Here is a 24,700-nt window from a genome sequence, read left to right on the forward strand (position 1 = left end):
GGCATGCGCGGACGACATGCCCTCGTGAGCTGCCAATATCAAAGATGGTCTGCAGTCCGCATTGGGAATCAATCTGTCACCAACGTCGTTAATCCTCACTAATGGGATGTTATCGGGACTTAATCGAGAATGGTAACGAGAAGGGAAGCCTCTTGGATATTTTGCTCCCTTCTCTGTAGCAGCAATAGCTGCCAAAATGTCATCATCGATCTTACTTTTGGATCTTGTAACTGCTGCCACTAAGTATGTCGCCACTGCTGTATTTGCTGCCTCGTCAGCCAGTCTGTTGCCGACAGCATGGACACCAACTCGTTGGTGACCAAGAGTGTGAATAACATTCACGAGGGGCAGATGTTCTTGAAGTTCTGCCACTCGAACCCAAAGCGTTTTATGCTTAATTGTGCTACCTTTGGAATCATGGTAGTCATTCCGAGACCAAAAATGTAGATTGTCGTTGTATGATTGGACACAATAAAATGAGTCACTCACTATAAGAGTAGTGACCCGAGGATCAGCAATCTCCAGTGCAAGCACCAGAGCACGAAGCTCCGCCAACTGAGCGGTACAATCACCCAATGACTGCGTATGCACGACATCGGATTGGAATTCACCATTTACGAAAGTACCGACAACAATTGCGCAGGCCGCTGAATAGGCATGCTTTGATCCAGTAGCCGGTTGCGCAGAACCGTCAGTGTAAATGACACAATGGTAATCCTCGAGCGGGCGCAAAGACAGAGGAGCTGAATGAACGAATTCATACTGCAAAAACTCCTGAGTCTGAAGTGCCGTGTCAAAGATATATGTGACGTCAGGCGATGTCAAGGAAGTGGCCCATTGTATCCACCTTGGATGCAAAGCTTTAGAATTAGGTACACTTGCTTTTGTCACCGCCTCAAGGGCAGGATACGGTGTTACCACCAACATGCGTTTACCTTGCGATAGCGCTCGCTCTTTCAGAATCGCCATCTGTACTGCTGTCAGAACTTTCTCGACAGCGGAAAATCGCAGTTCAGCCGAAGTGTACAAGTGTGATTTGTAGGCAAAGGGGACGGTGTCGCCCTCATTGAACGTTAAGTATGTGAAACCCACTGCGCCTGGCACAATTCTTATGACCAGGTTAGTGTGGTTATCACGCGTCAGTAAGTATTTTGAAGCTAGCAGATCAGCTTGCAATGATTGCAATATAGCTGAATGTTCTGACAGCCAGCATGATTTGGAAAAAGTAGGTTGTACCAAGGCATTAAGCGGCTTGATACGCTGGGCATAATCAGGAATGTACGTTCGACCGAAATTCAGAAAACCTAGCAGAGATTGTAATTTCTTCAGTGTCGTGGGAGCACGTGCTCCAGCGCTGAATACCAAAAATCCCCTCTCTACGTCAACAGACCACAGATCCTTTTCCAACAACCAACATTCATTCATTCATTCACTGGTGGAGCACATAACACCAATCATTCATTCTACTTTAGATCAATGGTCCTAGAGAGAGGAATCCCTTTTCTACTCCATGCGCTGGAAATGGGAGGAGAATTTTTCACAATTCCCTGATGAGTAACAAGTTCACCTATTCCTCCCTACCTCACCAGGGTCTTGCTACTTTTAATCCAGCAGGTTTCCTCCCATGGATAGGCCATGGATCAGCTTAGTTTCTGGGTAGAGCGACACTCAATTCATCAAAAGAATATACATCAATACACTTCTAAATAATAACCCGACACAGTTCTTATAATGAATTGTAATGTTTATCTAAAATAAAGCATAAGAAAAATCATAAAGCATTCAATAATTTGATTCGCATATTTACCTAATCTGGCTAAATGACGTCCTCTATGTCAAATTCAGATCTTTCGTCTCTATGCCCATAAATCGATCAATCAGTTTGTAATTAATTAGGCATCTGATCAGTCCGTCAGAGTCTCTTGCAAACAGCTGTCCAGCAGTGTCACCGTCCTCTCCGTCAGCATAACGTCAGGAAAACTGGTAAAACGCAATAGAAGACTCTCTAGACCCTCTCTAGTCTACTTCTTTTATAGTAAAATCGACAACAAAATGTTACAATACATCTTTTAGAGCAAATCTGATTGGTGGAACCAGGATCATTCTTCCTAGTTCTCATGCGTTCAATGTTTCATTAGATGTAGTTCTCAATTTATTAATAATTTGTAACAGTTTCTTAGTCCATCCAGGGCAGGTTGATTCCCATACGGGTTTGTATCCATGGTGTCATCAATTATAACAGTTCTTAGTTTATGGATGTCCATTGTCTGAGGATTGGCACTCCTCCCGGTGCGACCTTCACGAGTACAGTCTGCCTGGGGTCAGGACGAGGTTATTGTTGCTCATCTTTTAGCGCAGGCGCACTTCACTCAGTGACTTCTGTATCTCGTCTGTCCGTCAAAATAGGAATAGCAGCCATTTTGTGGCCACTCCGAAAAGGTCAACTTAAGCAAAGAGACACAAAACGCAATTAATACATGGAAATGACTATTAAAATGTTATTCCCTTTCTAAACCCTTTATGTGTGTGTATTTATCTAACAGAAGCAAGACGCATTGCGGTTTATACTCACAATTTTAAAGCACGATTCACAAATTACATCACAAAGGCAACATATAACATGCAAATTCTAAATCTCATATTAATATGCATACGAAAATTAATTTACGTATCAATCAGGCCATCCAAATGCGATTCCCACGTGTATTTTCTAATTAGTAAGGTTGATTATTCAAACACAGCAAACCATTAATACTATTAATATTAATCAGTTATTCGTTTTAATTTTAACACGATAAAATGGAGGAGGTATACGATTCTTAGGGAAAACCTCACTCCAGCACACGTAGGCATGCACATTTCTCTAGGAAGTGCGGAGCCAATCCTCGACCTTCATTGTTAAGTTCGTATCCCAAGAACAACACTGTATATTCCGCAATGTGAGACTTCGCAAAGTTGAATTTGTAACCGAAGTTTGCAAACATAAAAATGATGCGATCAACGCGACGCAGATGTAGCGACAACTCGTCATGTGTGAGATAAATATCATCCACATACGAGAACGCATCAGGGTCAATGCTCTCTAACAGAGAGACTACTCGAGCGGCAAAGACACCAGGGCTGTTCTTATAGCCTATCGGTAATCTTTTGAAATGTTTTTGCTTTCTGCCCGAGGTAAACGCTGTCCATTCACTACTAAGAGAGGACAGGTTATGGCTATAAAAGCCGTTGGAAATGTCAAGTGTGGTTTTAAATCAAGCACCTGTGCCCACTCCTCGGCCAACTTTTTGGCTTGGTCCTTCGGCACCGTGTGCGCAAAGGACGGGAGGATCACCTCCTCCCCTCTAGGAGCATCTAAAACGAAAGCCGGGGGCCAATCAGCCTCCGCTAACAGAATATCATATGAAGAGGTCAGATTATCCAAAAAAATCCCTTTAATCTTGCGCTGTATGTCACCTTCAATTTGAAGGACTATATTATATAGTCTGTCAGGGGGAGCCACTCTAGTGTCAGCAGTTTCTACAGTTATGAATGTATCAGTTGCTGTCGCCACCAGATATGGACGCAGTGCTTGCCGCACTACTGTAACTTCCGCCGCGCTGTTGAGCAGCGTTAGTGCCCATGTCAGGTTCAGAAGCTGCGTCCGCACCATCTGTGGCATACCTCGCTGTTAGCGCAGCAACTTTCTTCTTCTGAAACGGGGGCCTTTGACGTGCAGACTCGTCCTGCTTGCCTTTGCCGTCAGTCTGACGGGGTTGCTCACGACTCTGGGCACCCCTTCCTTTCCCACGGTCTCCGCCACCGGAGTGTGAAGCTGATGTTTCCTGTGAAGAACGAGGAGAGCGTTGTTCAGAAACCTGAAATCTATCAGGTGACTTAATACGAGATCGATCGCGCAGGTCATATGTGCGTTCACTACTAGACTGCACGGGCGAGGCAGGACGAGACCCCTGTTTCTGTTGCTGCTTCCCCTGTTTCTTTGCTCGCCAACTTTGTTTAGGAAAATTGGGGCGTTCGTCTTTAGTCGACGAGCTCACCTTAGTCTGCTGTACTATATCAGGAATTATCACGGCGGGTTTTACACCCAAAGCACTACGACCCACGGTCCTGTAGGCTTTCGCAATTATTTTAGCGAACTCTTTGGGCTTGTCGAGTTCATCCACGAAGTCCAGCATATTAGCTACCTGGAACTGCATGGCATCGCCTTTGAGGTTGCCCATTACCATGGAACATACCACATCGAAGCTGTCGACAAGCCTCATTCCCAATTCAATAGCAGCCTCCGCACCGTGATTCTCTTGAACACGCTTAATCGCGGAGGGCAGTACAGACATAGACGGAGTGCCGTAGCACTTCGAGTAGGTCGCAGCAAAGACCTTGCCCCAGTTTGTGCAATCGGCCATATCTGGGACCAGATCTTTGGGCAAACTAATGGTGAGTATCCTGTGTTTCTCCACTGGAGTGGTATGTGGAAAAACCACCTCCAGTTGGTCAAATTTCTCAGCAAGCCAGTAAGGAAATTCATCCTTACTCTGGGGGCACTTGCCGACTACCGAATTAACCATGACAGGACTAATAACCACCGCATGGTGGTCCGTTGGTTGTCCCGCAACAGCAGGTGCCCCCACCTGCACATTGCGTGACACGTACTGCACTAAAGCCCTATGTACTGTAATAAGGGCAGTGTGGAGCACGCGCATCTCGGCCACCGCGACCACGAGATAGCGGGGATGAGGCGTGAATCCGGCTAGCACCGGCCATGTGGCCCCCGCAATAGACAACGGGCCCATTCTCGCCGGTGGAACCGCATGGGGAAGGGCGCCATTAAACCAAATTGTATGCTGCCAAGCAGAGATTGGAATTTTTTGTGTCCTATATGGGGTATAGACCGCCGGTAGCTGTGTGGCAGTATAGGTGTGAAACGTATCATCATCATCCACTGCCGGAAAAGTCACCCAAGAGTAAAACAACTCATACGGGTAGGACGCATCAGCGCTCACCACAAAGATAACAGCCAACCTCATCATTAGCACCCCATACTGCGTCAAATGACGGTGTAGAGGAGCATGGCTATGCGCAGCTATATCAACCACCATAAGGACACACTAAAGAGTATCAACGATATCAACAGTAGCACTGGGGTTCAGTAAAAATAACCTTTTTAATGATCAAGCTTGAAAGAACCTATTAGTCGAAACACAGGTAGGTTAGACCGTCACTTCCGTCAACCGGAAACCAGAGTGAGGATGTTGGGGACTAATATAAGCACTACTAAGGCGTTTCAAATCAATAGACCAAACGTTAGGTCTGCCATGTTGCAGGGATTCTGCTTATGCACAGAACTATGCACAGGAAACCAGGACCTCAGTGAATTGTGGTGTACAAAAAACTCACCTCAGAACCCAGAACCCCTTATCCGACCAGCATCAGTGTCCCATTCATTATCCGAGTATTATCTTGGCGGTCCCAATGTATAGACGACCCAGAACAAGCGACTTGGGGTATTCTCAGGAATGGTGGGAATCAGAAATACCTGTTCGTAATTATTCTCATATCAGTCCACAACAGAATAAACAGAGTTTATTTTATAAACCTCGTGTCCTAAGATGCAGTACTTTGGCTAACATAAGCAGACAAATGATTAAGATCAAAACCATCAGCATAGTTACAATACCATAGAAAATGAAAGGAGTAATCATAATAAAATGACAGTGGATATCAGCCACCTTCCTTTCGCTAGTAAACTAATATTATTATTATTAGACTAATAAAAGGTCTCTAGGCTTGAATGGGGAACCCCATACCGTAAAGATCAGCTCAGTGAGATCACATCACAGGATCAGGTAGACTCTGCTCCTGGGAAAGCTCTTCTTCCGAATGTAATGAAAAACATGCAACACTGCAATATTAAAACCACCCGACTTTCAGGTATTTGCAGCTGCGTGTGTGTTATGGCTAAACAGTGGGCCGATCAACCTGAACCCAACAACATGCACCGTCTAGCGACCCAGACTGTTTCTTTACACAATGTACAGACCAAGGTCGCTGCTCACTGTTAACGATGTGAACAACAGACAGTTCTCATGTGAAGCAAAGTCGAGCAAGCATTTCTCACTTAATAACATGTGACTACAGTGTCGCGTGCAAAAGCGGCAAGATGGCTTTCTAACATTTAACGCGGTTGTGCTAACTTAGCATTGTACGTATATAGATAGAAATCTTCACTGCACTACCAGGCGCTGCTGCGCAAGGAAGGAAGCAGTCCACTGAAAACATAAAATTTTTCTTTCGTGATTTGAAAAACATCTATAAAATAAACATTCTTTCCCTCACCCACCTGCAAGGCTGCCATGGTACAATAAAGTACCCAGTGATCAGACACTGTCATTAAAGTAACTTGACAGTAATATGTGCTTGAATTTCGGGTGTACATTATAAATCATTATCAAGTTTCATGCCATTTGATGTTTGGCAAAAACAAAGCCAACTGTTGCAACATTGCGGCACAGACAGACCATGTACATACCAGACTGGTAGGACAATTAATGTAGTGTAAAAAAGTATTTAAATGTAGGGAAGTTTGCACTTTCTTCACAAAACTCAAATAGAATTCTGCAAAATGATCACAAACAGAAATAGTGTTACTACATTGTACCATAAAATCTATTATGCAGTAATTTTTTGCCTAACAAATATCTGTGTTAGTTATTGTGCAACTAGATGAAATACGTCCTTTCATTCACAGACTTCTATGACATATTATCGTCAACACAAAAATAGCAATGCTAAATATTGCCAAAAAATATTAAGGGCGTAAATATCTACTTTACCTACTTACTAGATCAAGCATAAAAATATTGACATAAAAATGGTTGTGGGGCAAAATATTGTCATTATACAGGAAAGTATATAGAATTTAAATTACTTAAAATATATTAGCTTTTAAAAATATAAATAATTTAAATAAAATATAGGACTGTAAAATGAATTAAAAAAAGACAAACATATGTAAACAAATGCATGTATTAATTAAACATATATAATAAAGTAAAAATACTATTATAAATTAAAACTAACTAAATCACAACATCTTTAAATATTAAAAAAATAAACATATATGATAAAATTATTTAATTTTTAAAAAATGCATCAATAAAAATATCATTACTCAATCAGAGGGTATACAATGACAAAAAAACATTAGCACTAAATTATCTTTTGAAATTAAGTCACAAACATATATCATAAAAAATAAAACAAATAAAGACAAAATTAAAAAAAATATATATTACACACAAAAAACTATAATACACTACAGATGTTGATAAAAAAATCTATACAACCTTTGCTCAGATAAAAAACTATTAAGATTCTAACTCCAAAGCAATACAAAATAGAAAAATACATATAAATAGACCATTGTTACTCTATTCAAACAAAAAAAAATCACTATAAATAGATATCATTATTACTATGATCTAAAGAACTTTAGAAAAATGTTGACATTTAGAGAGGTCAAATTTACTATTCAATACTATCTTGAGCAATGGTAAGGGAAAGTTATTACAAATTCTAAATATTTTTTTGTTTTAAATCACAACTAACTAAATATAGATATACATGAACTTGAAATTGCATTACAGCAAATATTAGTATTAAATATTTTTTAAATTATAGAATATATATACATATTTAGAAAATAAAATTGCAACAGGAAAATGCAATTTTCATGTGCAGGAAGATGTCCCTTCCTGCACATAAACAATCCAGAATGGTGATGTGTAATTTCTATGTTTGCTGCATTGTACAGTACACATAGAAGTTGCAAATCGTTATTTTTTTAATGATTGTTTATGTGCAGGAAGTTGTCCCTTCCTGCACATATGTGTTATGTGTTTTGCTGTTTTTGTGTGTGCAGCACCATGCAACACACACAGAAACAGCAAAAACGAGGAGAAATAAAGCATTTCTCCACGTTTTGCCCTGTTGAGACCAGGTTTTCCCTGATCTTAATTTTGGCACTGCCTCCTATTTACACTACCCTTGTAAATAAGGGACAGCATCAAAATCAATGGAGGTTGTGGTGGAATGCCCACTGCAACACCCATTGCCCACCCCTTTCACGTTAAGTATAGTGTGAAAGGGTGCCTTAAATACAAGGCGGCATTAAGCCACGTTAAGTGACTTTACACCGCCTTGTAAATAAGGTAAAGCCCATAACACCATAGCCACATAACTAAAAGTGATGTTCCTGTGGCGATAGGGCTTGTAAATATGCACGCAGTTTTCTATTGCGGCTTGGGCTGTGGCCGGGAAAAGGGCTGCATCACAAGCCGCAATAGAGAAAGGCATGTTTGCAAACATCCATGCATCGTATGCCAGGCACCAAGTGGTGCCTGCCACATGGTACATGGATGCTTCGGGGGGCACCACATGTGCCCCCCTGGCCACATAGCGGTGGCCAGTGGGGGACAGGGGCCCTGCTATCCGAAAGCCTTTCCATGGCAGTGAGACTACTGTGGGAAATGGACATCGTAATCCCTACGGCGGTGCCTGTTCAGGAACCGCCTCCATTGGAGGGATTGCTGTCTGACTTCCTCCACGATGAGCTCCTTGAGCCTGCTGTAGGGGGCATTCTTCCCTCCAGCCCGCTGCACTACGATCGCCGGTATCTTAAGCCAGCGGTTGGACCATTGCCCTGGATGTCATGTCCGCCCTACATCATAATGAAGGCCTAAATCATCCAGGTTATAATATATTAAATAATTTAATCAATACTTAAAATAATTAAATGATTTATATAATAAAATAATTTATCATTCAAACTGTATCAAATAAATTATTTATAAACATCTAAAATAAATATTTGAAAAACCTTTTCACCTTACTTCCACACAAAGCCAATGACCCACCAATAAAAAAAGATTAAAATAAAATAAAATGAATCATTAAGTGTAAAGGGGTTCAAAAGTATGTTATAGGCAACTATATTTAAAAATGATATTAAACACTTACAAATGTTATTCAAATAGGACACTCACCATCAAGGGACCACAATTCACAGATCTCTGATTAAGCTCTCCTAGGTTCCTCACTCTCGGCCTCATTAGGATGTTGGGCGGACAGCCACCGACAAGCTGTCGATGGCCGTCCGTCCGACATCCGGGGCAACTTTCATTTTAATATCAGCGGTAGGATTGCAGCAGGAGGGGGGAAAAGACTGTCACTTCCAATAGGCTCAAGGAGCCCATCGGGGTGACAGTCGGACAGTAATCCCTTCAATGAAGGCGGTGCCTGAACAGGTACCACAATAGGGATTACGATGACCATTCCCCAAAGCTTTTTCATGGTAGTCTCACTGCAATGGAAAGGCTTTCGGAAAAGGGACTTTGGAGGTCTTTTCAAACACTCACCCACAGTCACAGATCTGGGTTGAATCCATCATCGTTCTTTAGTTCACTTCGTCACCCCAGTTCAGACATAGCCATATGCAAATCTGTCTTGGCCCTATGCCTCATGGGAACAATCTATCCCGAACTGCCATGCCAGGCATTCCCTGGACCGGAAACAAGCATCCTGGGACTGGTTTCAGGGTAACACCCCTGATCAGCCAGGCTAGCTTGAATCCAGTGGCAAAATGAGAAAGGGACCCACGTCTGGGCATACCCTCCCAACTTAGGGTGAACAAAGAAAACACAAGGAGATGATGGACGTAGCGCTGAAACTTTTCAGACACTCACCCCTAGTCATAGATCTGGTTTGAATCCATCATCGTTCTTTAGCTCACTTTGCCACCCATATTCAGACCCAGCCATATGCAAATCAGTCTTGACCCTGTGCCTCATGGGAACAGTCTAGCCCAAACTGCCATGCCAGGCATTCCCTGGACTGGAAACAAGCATCCTGGGACTGGTTTCAGGGTAACACCCCTCATCAGCCAGGCTACCTTGGCAGTAGCAAAGTGAGCAAGGTGTCGTATACCCAAACAAAATCTCTTCAGAATCGGAATGCTGCACAAAGTTCACCTCCTGTTTGCCCCGACTCTGAGAATAATCAAACACAGAGCGAAGGGATAGCAGGTGAGGGAAAGGGTATTGGGAAGGGAACAGCAGGGAGTTTGACATCTGCAAGAACAAAGAACACACATTAACTCTGAGCACAAATGCTACTCTCAGGTAAGTCTCGCTTGTACTTCTGTATATACCTTAGGATACCAGGCAGACCCTGCTTCCTGGTATTCCGCCTCACAAGTCAAGATCTTAAACACCTGATTGCCTGCTGAAACCTGTAACCACAAAAATAGAAAGATTTACACTCATCCTTCCTGCTCACATTCACAACACCAATAAAGATAGTAACAAGACTAATCCCTATTCAAACATACCTCACACAACATATAACAGAACATCGACATGTAGAACACAAATTGGCTAGGAAAGTCTTGTAAGGAAACTTCTTGGGAACAAGGAATAGTCCTAGTAAACATTCAGAGTTTCGTATTTCTTCCCAGTCTTCATGCTCACAATGAACGTTGATCCAACATAAGGGATAGAAAACTCCCACGTGAGTTCAGATCAAAAGATAACAAATGATATATGCAAATGGGGGGTTGTATCCAAAGCAAATTAAAAAAACAAGGAATGTGCTGAGAAGAATTAAAATGTCTCCAATCTTGTAATCAGTTTGGGAATTCCACTAGAGCCTAAAGTGGATATTTATGGCCCTCATCACTCTATAGGAAGCCGTGAAGTGTTTGGAAAAAGAGCAGCCTGCTCTTTACTATGATCAAGGACCGCTTCCTTTTCTGGGACACCGCGCATGAAACGAAGCTGCAAAAGTAAATATTATCCGCAGCGAACAGCCCTCCAAGGCTGTCTTGTTCTGGTACAAAGAACCCCCCACCGGGGCTCCGACGTTTCCAGAGAAATGAAACCTTGAATGGTTTCAAAGAGCAGACCGCTCCTCTTCTGCTTCTCTCCTTCCCTACCTCAGGGAGAAAAAAAAAACACGAAGGTGCTGAGGAACGTTCTCATCCACGAGACTAGCTCAGCGTCCAGGTGCCCTCTGTCCCTCCAAACGACCGGAAATCACCCTCCAACTCCGACAATACAATTGCGCATGGAAATTCTTGTGCGTCCTCTGTTTATATCCCGTGAGCCTCCAGCAGATGGCTCCATGGGATATGAAGTCTTCCTCCCCTACATCGCGCTGGGAAGGCACAGAGGCTCATGATTCCTGACACAAGGGACCCACGTCTGCGCATACCCTGCCAACTTAAGGCAAACAAAGCAAACACAAGGAGATGATGGACGGAGCGCTGAAACTTTGTGTTTGCATATGTTCCTATATTGCCATCGGTTTGGTTAATTTTAAACTTATTTATTGCTGCCAACAGTCACTAAAATTCTAGAAAAACCAATTAACACACAACTCTCTGCATACCTGGAAATAACAATCTGCTACACCCTGCCCAGTCTAGTTTCAGAAACCAACACAGGACCAAGTTAGTTTTACCGAAACTGTTGGATGCTATCACGGTCTTGCTAAACCAATGTAAGAACATTGCCCTGATTCTTTGGGAATTACAAGCAGCGTTCAATACAATGTCACACTCCAACCATCTGCAGAGTTTAAAATATTTGGACAGAGGGCATGCTGCTTTGAACTGATCTAAGTCTCTTTTAGAAGACAGAGTACAGGCGGTGTAGTTTGTACCTTTCGCCTCATCCACCAAATAGCACTACTTAGGGGTGCCACATGACTCTTCTCTAAGCTCTACATTGTTTAGCATATGGCACCCTTAGCCTCGGTGGTTGAGTATTGTGGCTTTCAGGTAATCTCTTAAGTGGAAGACAAACTGCTGATTCTTACCATTGATTCTGCAAAGGTCACTACTCTGGAGCCCTGTAAAACTGTTGAATAGATGAATGAACTCCATCTCCAATGCTATTTGCATATACCTGAAATCCTTCTTTTCAGCCAATCTAAAGAAAATTGCTTCAAGAACTTTTGGCCTGATGAGCTACTTAACCCCAACCCTCACATCGCCTGCTGCAGTGGCAAGAAATCTGGGCATCATGTTTGATGATATGCTGTCGTTTCGGCAGCAAGCTCTTTCTGTGGTGGCCTGTGTTGCTCTTCTTCGATCTCTAATAAAATGCTAAGATCTTCCTTCAGCGACATACAAAATGGTGGCCCATGCCTTGATTACCTTAAGGCTGGACTATGCCTATGTTCTCTATCTTGGCCTACCCGATAAACTGATCAGCCAGTTACAAATTGTCCAAAGCACCGTAGCCTGACATACCTTGGATATTCCAAAACAGGTCTCAGTGTTTCACTTAAAGATCTACACTGGATGCCAGTAAAGAAATTGATATTGTTTAAGGCCCTTTTCTTGATCCATGTTGCTTTCTAAGTTGCGTATGAAATATCTTTCTGACAGGGTTGTTCACTACCAACCAGGCAGGGCGCTTAGATCTTTCATGCCTATACTAAGTTCTTCCGTTGGGTGATCGTTCCTTCTTGGTGCTTGCAATCAGAGAATGGGACGTCATCCTACTGAAGCTATGTCAATGTTAATGGTAATTAGAGATTTATAGAGCGCCTAATACCTACAGGTCTCTAAGCGCTCAGAGAGAGTGGCTATGGCTTCCCCAGATGAGTGATTGTTAGCCAGAGTCAATTTCCTCCGTATGTCCAAGCCTCTGTAAAGAGGAAGGTTTTCAGTTTTTTCCTAAAGGGAAGGAGGGCTTTTTCTAACCGGAGGTATCCTGGTAACTTGTTCCACATCTGCGGGATCAGGACAGAGAAGGGGGTCGAAACCCCCTTTGGGCGTATTGATGAACCGTGGCCAGGCCAAACGGCCTCCCTCGGATGACCGGAGGGTACGACCGGGGACGTATCTCCCTAGGCGCTCCTTGATGTATCCTGGGGCCTGTCCGTGAAGGGCCTTGTGGGCGATGCAGAGGCCCTTGAATATGGCTCGCTGTTTGATGGGGAGCCAATGAAGCTGTTGCAACAGAGAAGTGGCCCGTGCCCATCTGGGGAGATTGAAGATCAACCTGGCTGCATCATTCATTGCAACTTGCAGCTTGCCTAGCAGCTTTTCCTGTAATCCAATATATAGCACATTGCTATAACCTAGGCGGGACATAATCAGCGAGGTCACCACCGTCCGCATGGTGGGGAATGAGAGAAGGGGAGATAATTTCCTCAGCTGTCTCAACAGGCCTATGCAGGTCTCAACCACAGAGGACACATGGTTGGACAGTGTAAGTTTGTTGTCCATTCTAATGCCAAGGCTTTTTGCGACTGGGGCTGGAGTCGGAGTGACTTCCAGCTCCTGAGGCCAAAAGAGGTCGGTCCACGGGTTGCTTCTTGTGGTGACAGATAAGACCTCTGTTTTGTCTGGGTTAACCTAAAGTGAGTTTGCTATCATCCAGTTGACCACGTATCGAAGGATATTTTGTACGCGTGCGTAGGCTTGTGGGGTGTTGTCAATTTGCAGGATTAGTTGCGTGTCGCCGGCATAGTTGAACACCTGGCAGTCCATGAGGGCCAGGGCCCCCACCAAAGGTCTGAGATAGATGTTAAACAGAAGCGGCGATAGTGCCGACCCTTGTGGGACTCCATCAACAATGAGAATGCAATTATGAAGGTTCTCAAAACATGTCTATTTGCGGCTCGATAATTTGTTAGGAGACGTTTACTTCGGTCTGGGTATTGTGCTGCAACACTCCTTTGAGTAGCTGTTGTGCTCTAAAAATAACGTAATTAATTCATTCAATCATTCATTCATCTGTGGTTCTATTGACATTTACAAACCAGTTGGCCTTTGGCCTTTTAGACTAGGATGTTGCCAGATCCTCTTGATGACAATCTAGGATCATATTACACAGTTACTAGTTATGCATCATACATATCACCATTGCCACATGGTTCATTTGGTAACCTTTTCATCAAAGCTAAAAAAAAACTGGAACATTCAAATTGTAATCAGGGACTAGTGTTAAGAGAACAATGCAGGAGAAGCATATATGTTTGTATGTATTCCATGATCAAGTGCACAACATGCAGTGGTGTATAGTCCATATTTCACTGGTGCCAGTGAACTACGGAACATATTTAATGGGTTCCTGAGTAATATGGGTTTCATCATCACCATGACTTCCCCAAAGTACACTGCACAGCTTTACTGTTTTCCATTGTTTAATCAGTATTCTAGTCAGGAAAGGCGAATGTTAGACGGCGACCTCAGAGGAGCCCGGAAAGGCGGTCCAGACTACCCTGAGACCCACCCTCAAAGTATCGTAGCCAGGCACTGGCGGGAGACTCCTCAGGAGGAGAAATCTCGTATCGAGGATCGTACTTCTGGCACCACACGACACAGAAACACCACACCGTGCGTTCTTAAGACCCAATCTTTATCAAACAGGTTAGCACTGCAAATATGTACAAGGAGAGCGCGGGCTCAATGAGTCTCGGAAGGGATAGGGGGTAGCGGGACAGTCTCTGGCAAAAAGGCTCAAGGCAAGGGTGTACCCGGCGCACAGCTCACAATCCTCGAGCTGGGGGGTAGGCTGGTTGTCGTGGGGTCCGGCGAGACCGGTGGAGTCTGTGGAAGCCGCGAGTCACTCAGCGGGCTCAGGTACAAGTTCGGAGGTCTTACGATCTTCAGGGAGCCGCGAGTCACTCAGCAGGGCTCAGGTACAGTTCGGAGGTCTTACGATCTTCAGGGAGCCGCGAGTCACTCAGCAGGGCTCAGGTACGGTTCGGAGGTCTTACGATCTTCAGGGAGCCGTGAGTCACTCAGCAGGGCTCAGGTACGGTTGGTAGGTCTTACGATCTTCAGGGAGCCGCGAGTCACTCAGCAGGGCTCAGGTGGTTCTAAGTTCCAGGAGCCGCGACCGCGTCAGCAGGCTCTCGTTGTTCCAGCGTCGAATCTGCCGGACAGTCCCAGAGCACCCCTTGTTATAGGTCGACCCCTCTTTGATGTCCGGAGTCTGTGCAGGCAGGGGTCTTGTCACCTGGGGGCCGCTTGTCGGGGTTTCCTGCCATTGTCTTGTGATCTTTTCAGGGCCGGGTCGGGAGGAGCCCCAGACACCCAGCAGGCGTGGAGCCAGCCCTCAGGGAGGCCGGAGGGCCGATCGAAACCCATCGTCCCAGGGGAGTTCAGAGGTACGATAGAAACTGCTCCTCCCTCTCTCATCCCCTGGAAGCGCGATGTCCTCCAGCCGGAGTGGCGCCTCTAGGCCCGGGTCGCGCTGGGGCCGGGCGGCCATCTTGGTGCATGAAGTGGGCACGCGGACCCGGGGTGGCCGAAGGGAGAGAGGCCATGGACGAGGATGTCCGGGTCGGGTGCGTGTGTTCTGATGGAAAGGATCGGGTTAGGCCGGGGGATTGGGGCTGCCGGTACCAGGTTAGGTGGTGTGGGGACCAGTAAAGCCATGTTACGAGGCCGGGTCCAACACGCGTCCCCCCCAGCTGAAAGCCGGAGAGAACTGCCCATCATCTTGGGGGGTTCTCTTCGCTGAGGCGGAAGAACCGGGAGAGGCCATCGGCGTTGGCGTGGTCAGTCCCAGGGCGGTGTTCCACGGTGAAATCCATCCCCTGGAGGGAGATTGACCACCGCAGTAGCTTGGGGTTTTCTCCCCGCATCTGCATGAGCCATCGCAAGGGCCGATGGTCGGTTTGGACTTTGAAATGGGTGCCGAACAGGTAAGGGCGTAGTTTCTTGAGTGCCCAGACCACGGCAAAGGCTTCGCGCTCAATGGTGCTCCATCGCTGTTCTCTGGGCAACAGCCGCCGGCTGAGGAAGGCGACGGGCTGGTCTAGGCCATGGTCATTCATCTGGGACAGGACGGCCCCAATGCCATGCTCGGAGGCATCGGTTTGGACTACAAACTCCTTGGAGTAGTCGGGAGCCTGGAGGACGGGGGCCGTGCACATGGCCTTCTTTAGGGCATCGAACGCCTCTTGGCAGGCGGTCGTCCACTGAACCTTCTTTGGCTGTTTTTTGGATGTGAGTTCTGTGAGGGGGCCGACAAGGCTGCCATACCCCTTGATGAATCTTCGGTAGTAGCCAGTGAGGCCCAGAAAGGCTCGGACCTCCGTTTGGGTGGTGGGGGGTTCCCAGGCCACGATGGCGTCGATCTTTGGCTGTAGAGGGGCGACCTGGCCACTCCCGACCTGGTGCCCCAGGTAGACTACTGATCCTTGCCCAATTTGGCACTTGCTGGCTTTTACTGTGAGGCCTGCCTGGCGCAGGGCGGTTAGCACCCTCCAGACGTGCTGGAGGTGCTCACTCCATCCGGAACTGAAAACGGCGATGTCGTCCAGATAGGCCGCGCTGAACTGTTCTAGCCCGGCCAGGACTCTATTCACCAGTCGCTGGAAGGTGGCTGGGGCATTTTTCATTCCGAAGGGCATTACGCGGAAGCGGTAATGCCCATCTGGGGTGGAGAAGGCGGACCGCTCCTTGGCCCCCTCGGTGAGCGCAATCTGCCAGTATCCGCAGGTGAGGTCGAAGGTGCTGAGGAATCGTGCTGCCCCGAGTCGGTCAATGAGCTCGTCGGCTCGGGGAATGGGGTGGGCATCGGCTCGGGTGACGTCATTGAGCCCCCGGTAGTCCACACAGAACCGGAGCTCGGGGGCGACACCGGGGGCCGCTGCCTTCGGGACCAGGACCACTGGGCTGGCCCAGGGACTGTCAGATGGCTCGATCACCCCCATGGTCAACATCTTTGAGACTTCAGCTTGAATGCAGGACCGGACCCGGTCTGGGACCCGGTATGCGCGGTGTCTCACCGGCGGGCTGTCCCCGGTGTCCACGTCATGGACACACCAGTCGATGACTCGGGGGATCAGGGAGAAGAGGTCGGCAAATTGTCCTAGTAGCTGGCGGCAGTCCTCTTGTTGCTGGGCAGTGAGAGCTGGGGAGAGGTTCACTCCCTCCACGGAGCCATCCTGCTCCTTGACACACAGGAGGTCCGGGAGGGGATCGGACTCATCTTCGGCCCCGTCATCGGTGGCCAGCAGGAGGCTCAGTTCTGTCCGCACGAAGTGAGGCTTGAGGCGGTTCACGTGAAGGACCCGGAGGGGATCCCGAGGCGACTGGACGTCCACCAAGTATGTGACTTGACTCTTCCGCTCAATCACTTTGTAGGGCCCGGTCCACCTGTCCTGGAGGGTGCCTGGCTTCACGGGAGCCATGACCCATACTTGTTGGCCCGGCTGGAACTCGACCAGAGTGGCATTCTGGTCGTACCAGCGCTTCATCTCTTCTTGGCTTGTCTCTAGGTTGGCCTCGGCCAGGGCTCGGAACTTCCTGGTCTGGTTCCGGAGGGTCAGAACATAGTGGAACACATCTCGTGGGGTGGTCTGGGGTGCCGCCTCCCACCCTTCCTTAACCAAGCTGAGGGGACCTCGGACGGGGTGTCCATAGAGCAACTCAAACGGGCTGAACCCTAGGGACTTCTGGGGGACCTCTCGGTAAGCGAACAAGAGGCAGGGGAGCAGGACGTCCCACTTACGCCGGAGGGGCTCTTCTAGGCCGGTGATCATCCCTTTCAGAGTCCTGTTAAACCTCTCTACTAGGCCGTTCCCTTGGGGATGGTACGGGGTAGTGAATTTGTAGGACACTCCGCATTGTTGCCACAGGGACGTCATGTACCTCGAGATAAAATTAGTGCCGCGATCGCTCACGACCTCTCGGGGAAAACCTACCCGGGAAAAGATCCCCATCAGGGCCCGGCCCACTACGGGGGCCGTGACGGTGCGTAGGGGGATCGCCTCAGGGTATCGGGTGGAGTGATCCACCAGGACCAGGATGAAACGGTGACCTTGGGAGGTGGGGGGGTCCAGGGGCCCCACGATGTCGATCCCGACTCGTTCAAAGGGGGTACTGACGACCGGGAAGGGTTGGAGGGGAGCCTTGCGCTTCCCCCCACTCTTCCCGCTAGCTTGGCACGTGGGACAGGACTTGCAGTGGGCTTCCACAGCTGCTCTCATTCTAGGCCAGTAAAAATGGGTCACGAGACGGCTGTAGGTCTTGTCTTGACCCAGGTGGCCGGCAAGGGGGACGTCGTGGGCTAAGCCCAGGAGGAAGTCTCGGAAGCGGAGGGGTACCACCAGCACCCGTCCGGATCCCAGCTCCACCGACTTCTGCTCACTGTACAAAATGCTATTCTCCCAATAAATTCGGTGCGTGCCAGTTTGGTCGCCTGCGGCTTGGCCCTCGGCCTGGCGCCGCAGGCCGACCAGGGAAGGACAGGTGGCTTGCTCCCGGCAAAACTCCTCCTGGGTGGGCCCACCCTTGTGGCGCCATTGGGCCAACTCGGGTAGATCGCCTAACTCAGGGACCGGGGCGGTGCCGGACAGTGAGGGCTCGTCGCTGGCGATGGGCCCCTCCGATGGGGGGACGGGAGGACCCTCGGGGGTTACTGCTCTGACTTCTTCGGTCGGGGCGTCTTCGACTTCTCCCAGGGAGGGAAGTCGAGCTGACATGGATCGGGTGGTGGCGCACACCCACTCGGGGAGCCCCATCATCTCTAGGTGGGCCTTGCGCTCGACGTGCTTCCAAGGAGAACTCTCCAGGTCGTTCCCTAAGAGGCAGTCGACCGGCTGGGAGGTTCTTACGGCAACCCTTAGTTTACCTATCACTCCACCCCACTCAAACGGCACCAGAGCTACCTGACACATACTCTCTCTATTATCTGCGGAAATTACTGGGCAAAAGACGTTGGGGAGGATCTGCTCCTCGGGGACGAGGTGCCTGAGGACCCCGGTGATGCTGGCCCCGGTGTCCCGCAGGGCCTCTATTTGGTGGCCATTGATCTTGACGAGCTGCCCGTATTTCTTCGTGTTGGAGGGCAGGAGGCTACCAGGGACCATCTCCCTATCTCCCAGGGATACTAGGGCCATGGCTGCGGGTTCCCACTCCCCGGTTTCCTCAACCTCCTCCCCCAGAGCTATGTTGGCTATCTGTCTTGCGGGTGTGTTTTGGGTGGCCATGGGGCATTCTGGGTCATTGGCGTAGTGCCCTGGCTTCTGGCAACGGAAACAAGTGACGGTTACCCTGTGTCCCCGTCGCCTGGGGGGTCCGGTTACTGGTGGGGGGGGCGCTGGGAAAGGTGGAGGTTGGGTCTTTGGGGGACTAGGCTGGGACTCTCTCTGGCCTCCCTGGTTCCCCCCTCCTCTCTGGCGGGGTGGTCCCTGACTGGCTCGGGGGAATTCTCCTACCATGCCCCGGGTGACCCGGGTGTTGGTCCAGCGGTCTGCTTCCACCGCCAGCTTCCTGGGATCTGTGAGTTTGCTGTCAAGCAGATGCTGGCGTAGTTCCACAAAGCAGTTCGCAGCCAGGTGTTCCCACAACAGGAGGTCGGTGAGTTCCTCAAGGGTGGTGACTTTGCTGCCCTTGACCCACCCATCGAAGGCCCGACTAAAAAAGTTTACATATTCCACCCAGGTGGTGCCCGGGATTTTCCTGCAGTCCCGGAATCGCTGACGGTACATCTCGGGGGTGAGACCGTACCTTGTGAGTAGAGCCTCTTTCATGTGGCTGTAGGAGGTCTGCAGAGAGAGGGGTAGGTCGAGCAGGGTGTCTCTTCCTTCGCTCAGAAACCGTCCCCACAACCCTGCCCCCCAGTCCTTCTGCGGGACCCGATGGGAGGTCATGGCGACCTCGTAGGCCTTGAACCATTGTTGAATGTCATCGTTTTTATAATATTCCTTGACCACATCCTTGGGGATGTGGACCTTCTGCTCCGCTGGGGAGGTCGCCTCTCGGTTTCCCGGGGGCCTCCCTTCCTCACTCCTGGCCTTGAGCTCGATTTCTTTCAAGCTGCGTTCGTGCTCCAGTTGGAGCTTCCTTCCTTCGTGCTCCCGTTGGAGCTTCTTCTCTTCTAGCTCGCCTTGCACGCGCATTTGCTCTACTGCTAGCTTTTTCTCCGCTAACTTTAATTCGCCTTCGATTTTGAGTTTAGCTAACTCGAGTTCGTGATTGCGGCTTCTCTCTCTGTCCGCGAGTTCTTCCGGGGATAGGCCCCCGTCTGGTACGATGCCTCGCACCCGATTGCTGCTGCTTTCGCCTTGGGGGGGTTCGGCCTCGTCGGGGCACTCCCCCGTGTCTTCCGGGCGGGAGGCCCCGGTATCCACCCAGGCTTTCAGTGCTTTCTGCAAATCTTCCTTGGTGTTGAGACCGGTGGTAGCGATTCTAAGTTCTTTGCAGAATTGCTTTAGTTCTTTGTGTGTGTATTCTTCTAGTTGTTCCACCTGGAACACTCTGTTGGCGTTGGTTTCTGCGGGGATCATGGCGTTTCCTTCTGCCATCTTTGTCGGTAGTGCGTCCGTTGTTCACGGTACGATCTCTCGGTGATGGGCCCGAATCCCGTCGCTTGCCACCAATGTTAGACGGCGACCTCAGAGGAGCCCGGAAAGGGGGTCCAGACTACCCTGAGACCCACCCTCAAAGTATCGTAGCCGGGCACTGGCGGGAGACTCCTCAGGAGGAGAAATCTCGTATCGAGGATCGTACTTCTGGCACCACACGACACAGAAACACCACACCGTGCGTTCTTAAGACCCAATCTTTATCAAACAGGTTAGCACTGCAAATATGTACAAGGAGAGCGCGGGCTCAATGAGTCTCGGAAGGGATAGGGGGTAGCGGGACAGTCTCTGGCAAAAAGGCTCAAGGCAAGGGCGTACCCGGCGCACAGCTCACAATCCTCGAGCTGGGGGGTAGGCTGGTTGTCGTGGGGTCCGGCGGGACCGGTGGAGTCTGTGGAAGCCGCGAGTCACTCAGCGGGCTCAGGTACAAGTTCGGAGGTCTTACGATCTTCAGGGAGCCGCGAGTCACTCAGCAGGGCTCAGGTACAGTTCGGAGGTCTTACGATCTTCAGGGAGCCGCGAGTCACTCAGCAGGGCTCAGGTACGGTTCGGAGGTCTTACGATCTTCAGGGATCCGCGAGTCACTCAGCAGGGCTCAGGTACGGTTCGGAGGTCTTACGATCTTCAGGGAGCCGCGAGTCACTCAGCAGGGCTCAGGTGGTTCTAAGTTCCAGGAGCCGCGACCGCGTCAGCAGGCTCTCGTTGTTCCAGCGTCGAATCTGCCGGACAGTCCCAGAGCACCCCTTGTTATAGGTCGACCCCTCTTTGATGTCCGGAGTCTGTGCAGGCAGGGGTCTTGTCACCTGGGGGCCGCTTGTCGGGGTTTCCTGCCATTGTCTTGTGATCTTTTCAGGGCCGGGTCGGGAGGAGCCCCAGACACCCAGCAGGCGTGGAGCCAGCCCTCAGGGAGGCCGGAGGGCCGATCGAAACCCATCGTCCCAGGGGAGTTCAGAGGTACGATAGAAACTGCTCCTCCCTCTCTCATCCCTTGGAAGCGTGATGTCCTCCAGCCGGAGTGGCGCCTCTAGGCCCGGGTCGCGCTGGGGCCGGGCGGCCATCTTGGTGCATGAAGTGGGCACGCGGACCCGGGGTGGCCGAAGGGAGAGAGGCCATGGACGAGGATGTCCGGGTCGGGTGCGTGTGTTCTGGTGGAAAGGATCGGGTTAGGTCGGGGGATTGGGGCTGCCGGTACCAGGTTAGGTGGTGTGGGGACCAGTAGAGCCATGTTACGAGGCCGGGTCAAACAGCGAACAAAATCTAAACATTGTAATTCCAATCAGTGCCGCATTTTACTTGCACTTTGTATAGTACAGCGTCAGCAATCTCTTACTGCTAAAGATAGAATGTTTTCTTACAAAGAATAGAATATTTTTTCCTAAATTTCAACATTCTTAACTACAAAATAAAGTATTTTTCTCATCGTTTTTCACACAAAGAAACAGGATAGTCCACTCCTTCACTTGCTGTTTCAATAAACATTTCACCGATTAAACAAAACACCCTTTAACTGCTAATGCTCTAAAATAAACATGTTAAAGCGTTAGAGGTAACATGCAATATGGTTATTGCCGTCTCGAGTTTTTGGTGACTTTGGCAAACCACTCAGGCTTCAGCTTTACTGTTTATGATGTCACCATATAAAAAGGTACAGTACAAAAGTTATGTAAATGTGCAATTTAGGGTAATGAGGATAGGTGGATGCTGGGCTGCTTCTTGAATATTGAATAGTTTGTTCATGTGTTTAGCAATGAATCCAATGTGGCATAGCAGGTTGTTCTTGACTCTTATAGAACGTCTACCATCACTGCACACCTGAATTTGACGTGTTGTTCACATTATGTGTGTACAAATATGCAAAGCCCCACAGCTTCTTCCTGCATGTGGTATTACTCTATATTTTTATTTATCTTTCAGATGAAATGAATGATCATCAAAACACATTGTCGTATATCCTAATAAATCCTTCACCAGACACAAGACTGGAACTGAATGATGTTGTGTAAGTTAATGGTATAATTAATAATTATTTAGGTGGTTACTCATTTATCAGTATATAGACACGGATTTTCATCTAAACACATGTTCAGGCATTTACCTGACTGAGGTGTGAAGACATTGGGGGAAATGCAGCGTGCAAACTGTGATACAAATGCAGGCAAACTGGAGGAAATCATTATAAAAATAGGATGTGATCCCACTATATTATAAAAGAACTGCAATTGTCCCGTTCTAGGTCCTGATTTAGAGCCTGGTGGATCGCTACTCCATCACAAACGTGACAGGCATCCCTGCCGTCTTATTAGAAGGTCCTTATATCCAAATGCACTGGTATTAATGTGGGCGGGTTAACTATCACGTTTGTGATGGAGCAGCCATATGCAAGACTCTGAATCAGCCCCCCAGTTTGTAATATTTAGCTAGGCGTCCTAGATATTTAAAGTAGGGGAATAAGAGAAACTGGGAGAATGTGAAAGAAGGGGGGATATGAGAGGAGCTGAAAATATGAAAAGAGTATATATGGAAAACTGGAGAAGGGAGAATATGAAGAGTGAAATAAATTGTTAGATAATATGATTGAATATGAGATGAGTGTAGTTACTGTACGCTATACAGTAGAATATATGGGGTCTTATTCAATATGTAGGCTCTGAGGGCCACGGCGAGATATGACAAAGGGAACATATGATATTGAGGCAATATAAGAGGATTTGAAATTTAGTGGGAATATAAAATAGCAGGGGGTGAGATAGAGAGGAAGACAAGTTGAAATAGGTAGAGGGAATGAGAGCAAAGAATGAAGGAATATGAGTGTGATGGCAGTATAAGATAGAGCTAGTATACAGGTAATAGACCCGAGAAAGGGTAAGGTAAGATCATACGAGAGACAGTGAACATGAGAAAAGCAGAAAATTAACTTGGAAGGGTGCGTCCCCAGAATATCAAGGTAGCAATCTTGATGACACCAAATATCATGGACACGATAACTAAGGACAAACTATCGAAAGGAAAGTAAGTATAGGTTTCCAATACCTAACGCCACATATATGTACCTGGGCAAAACATATATCTTCAAGGTGCATAGACGTGGAGTTAAGAATAGTAAATATATGCTTCCTCTATATGCACTTGTGTTTTGATATGTTGTCTCTTGATAGTCTTTCTGAGTTATTACTGTATCATGATATTCTTAGCCTCAATTTTCCATAGTATAATCTATTGGAAGAAGACACGAGAGAGCTGAGGCTGTGAGAGAGTGAAAATTTTAGAAGGTAAGACAGTGGGAGGGATTTAATTTACTTATAGATTTATTTACTTACGTAATCATTTATTTATATATTCGCTAGAGAACAAGATAGGCCCCCACATGCCACGCACAGGCCACATTAGGTCATCAAGAGATCAGAAGAAGAAAGGGCGAAAATGTATTATGGAAGTTCAAGAATTCTAGTCAGGTACCTAATCTGAAATCTATACCAGCTGCATTACAAATCTTGTTTTAATTAGGAGAAAGAAGCGGACACTGAAAAATAAGAGCAACAATAGATATGGGGAAATATGTCAAACTGGAGTCCTGAGAGAAGCATGATATTTCCTCCTTATTTCAATAATTGCCTTTCTATTGTTTTTGACAGCTATTTGATTCGAGCGGATCCTCTAGCCTATGTTCCCAACGCTGCAACTAGCCGAAAAAATAGTCTTTGCAACATCGCTGGACCAGACACAAGGGATGAAACACAACTTTGATGCACAATCATCCACAACAAGGTTTTAACAGATGGCCTCCCACTTTTTTTCAGTTCTGGACACTTTGGACATATTCTGCTATTCCTAGAAAGTCCAGATCAGGGCACTTTGCTGCAGTATTACTGATAATGTTGTCTTGACAATATATAGATATCTGTGATTTCTAAAATACAAGACAATGTTTAAAATGAGTTTCTGTTAATGTAACTATTGTTTCTAAATAAACATTTGTAGAGAAAGGTGTGCTTTTATTGAAAAAATGAAACAAGTGAAGATCAAAGGGGCATCGTATAGGTGCCAGATTAATATTCTGGGTTAAAATACAGAGATTGCTGATTTTCGCTGCTTAATTTGTGCCAGTGTTTGCAGGAGGAGGGCACTGGAACTCAATTTCGAGGTTTGTGACTTATTTGTTATCATCAGACTGACCAAGGGAAAGAGGGACGGAGGCAGAACAATGACGATAAAAGGAAGCAAATAGGAAAGGGAGTAAAGTAGAGATTAAAAAAAGAACCTGTAAGAGTGAAATAAAGAGAAGGGGAGTTTAGGGTGGTAGAGGAAAGTG

The 24,700-nt window shown here is 47.6% G+C and overlaps 1 protein-coding gene across 1 annotated transcript in view; it reads left to right on the plus strand.

Moving 5' to 3' along the window:
- The window catches only part of LOC146833914 (potassium channel subfamily T member 2), a 1,568,236-nt gene extending 1,543,966 nt beyond the window's left edge, over positions 1-24,270 (plus strand). Inside the window, exons 28-29 of the mRNA XM_085599924.1 lie at positions 22,306-22,390; positions 24,024-24,270. Of these exons, the coding sequence (XP_085456050.1) occupies positions 22,306-22,390; positions 24,024-24,135 (197 nt within the window). The 3' untranslated portion in view covers positions 24,136-24,270. The remainder of the gene's footprint in view (positions 1-22,305; positions 22,391-24,023) is intronic.
- Positions 24,271-24,700: the final 430 nt, after the last annotated feature.

The sequence above is a fragment of the Triturus cristatus genome, chromosome 4_2 (assembly GCF_964204655.1).
Source record: "Triturus cristatus chromosome 4_2, aTriCri1.1, whole genome shotgun sequence".
In the NCBI taxonomy this organism is placed as follows: Eukaryota; Metazoa; Chordata; class Amphibia; order Caudata; family Salamandridae; genus Triturus; species Triturus cristatus.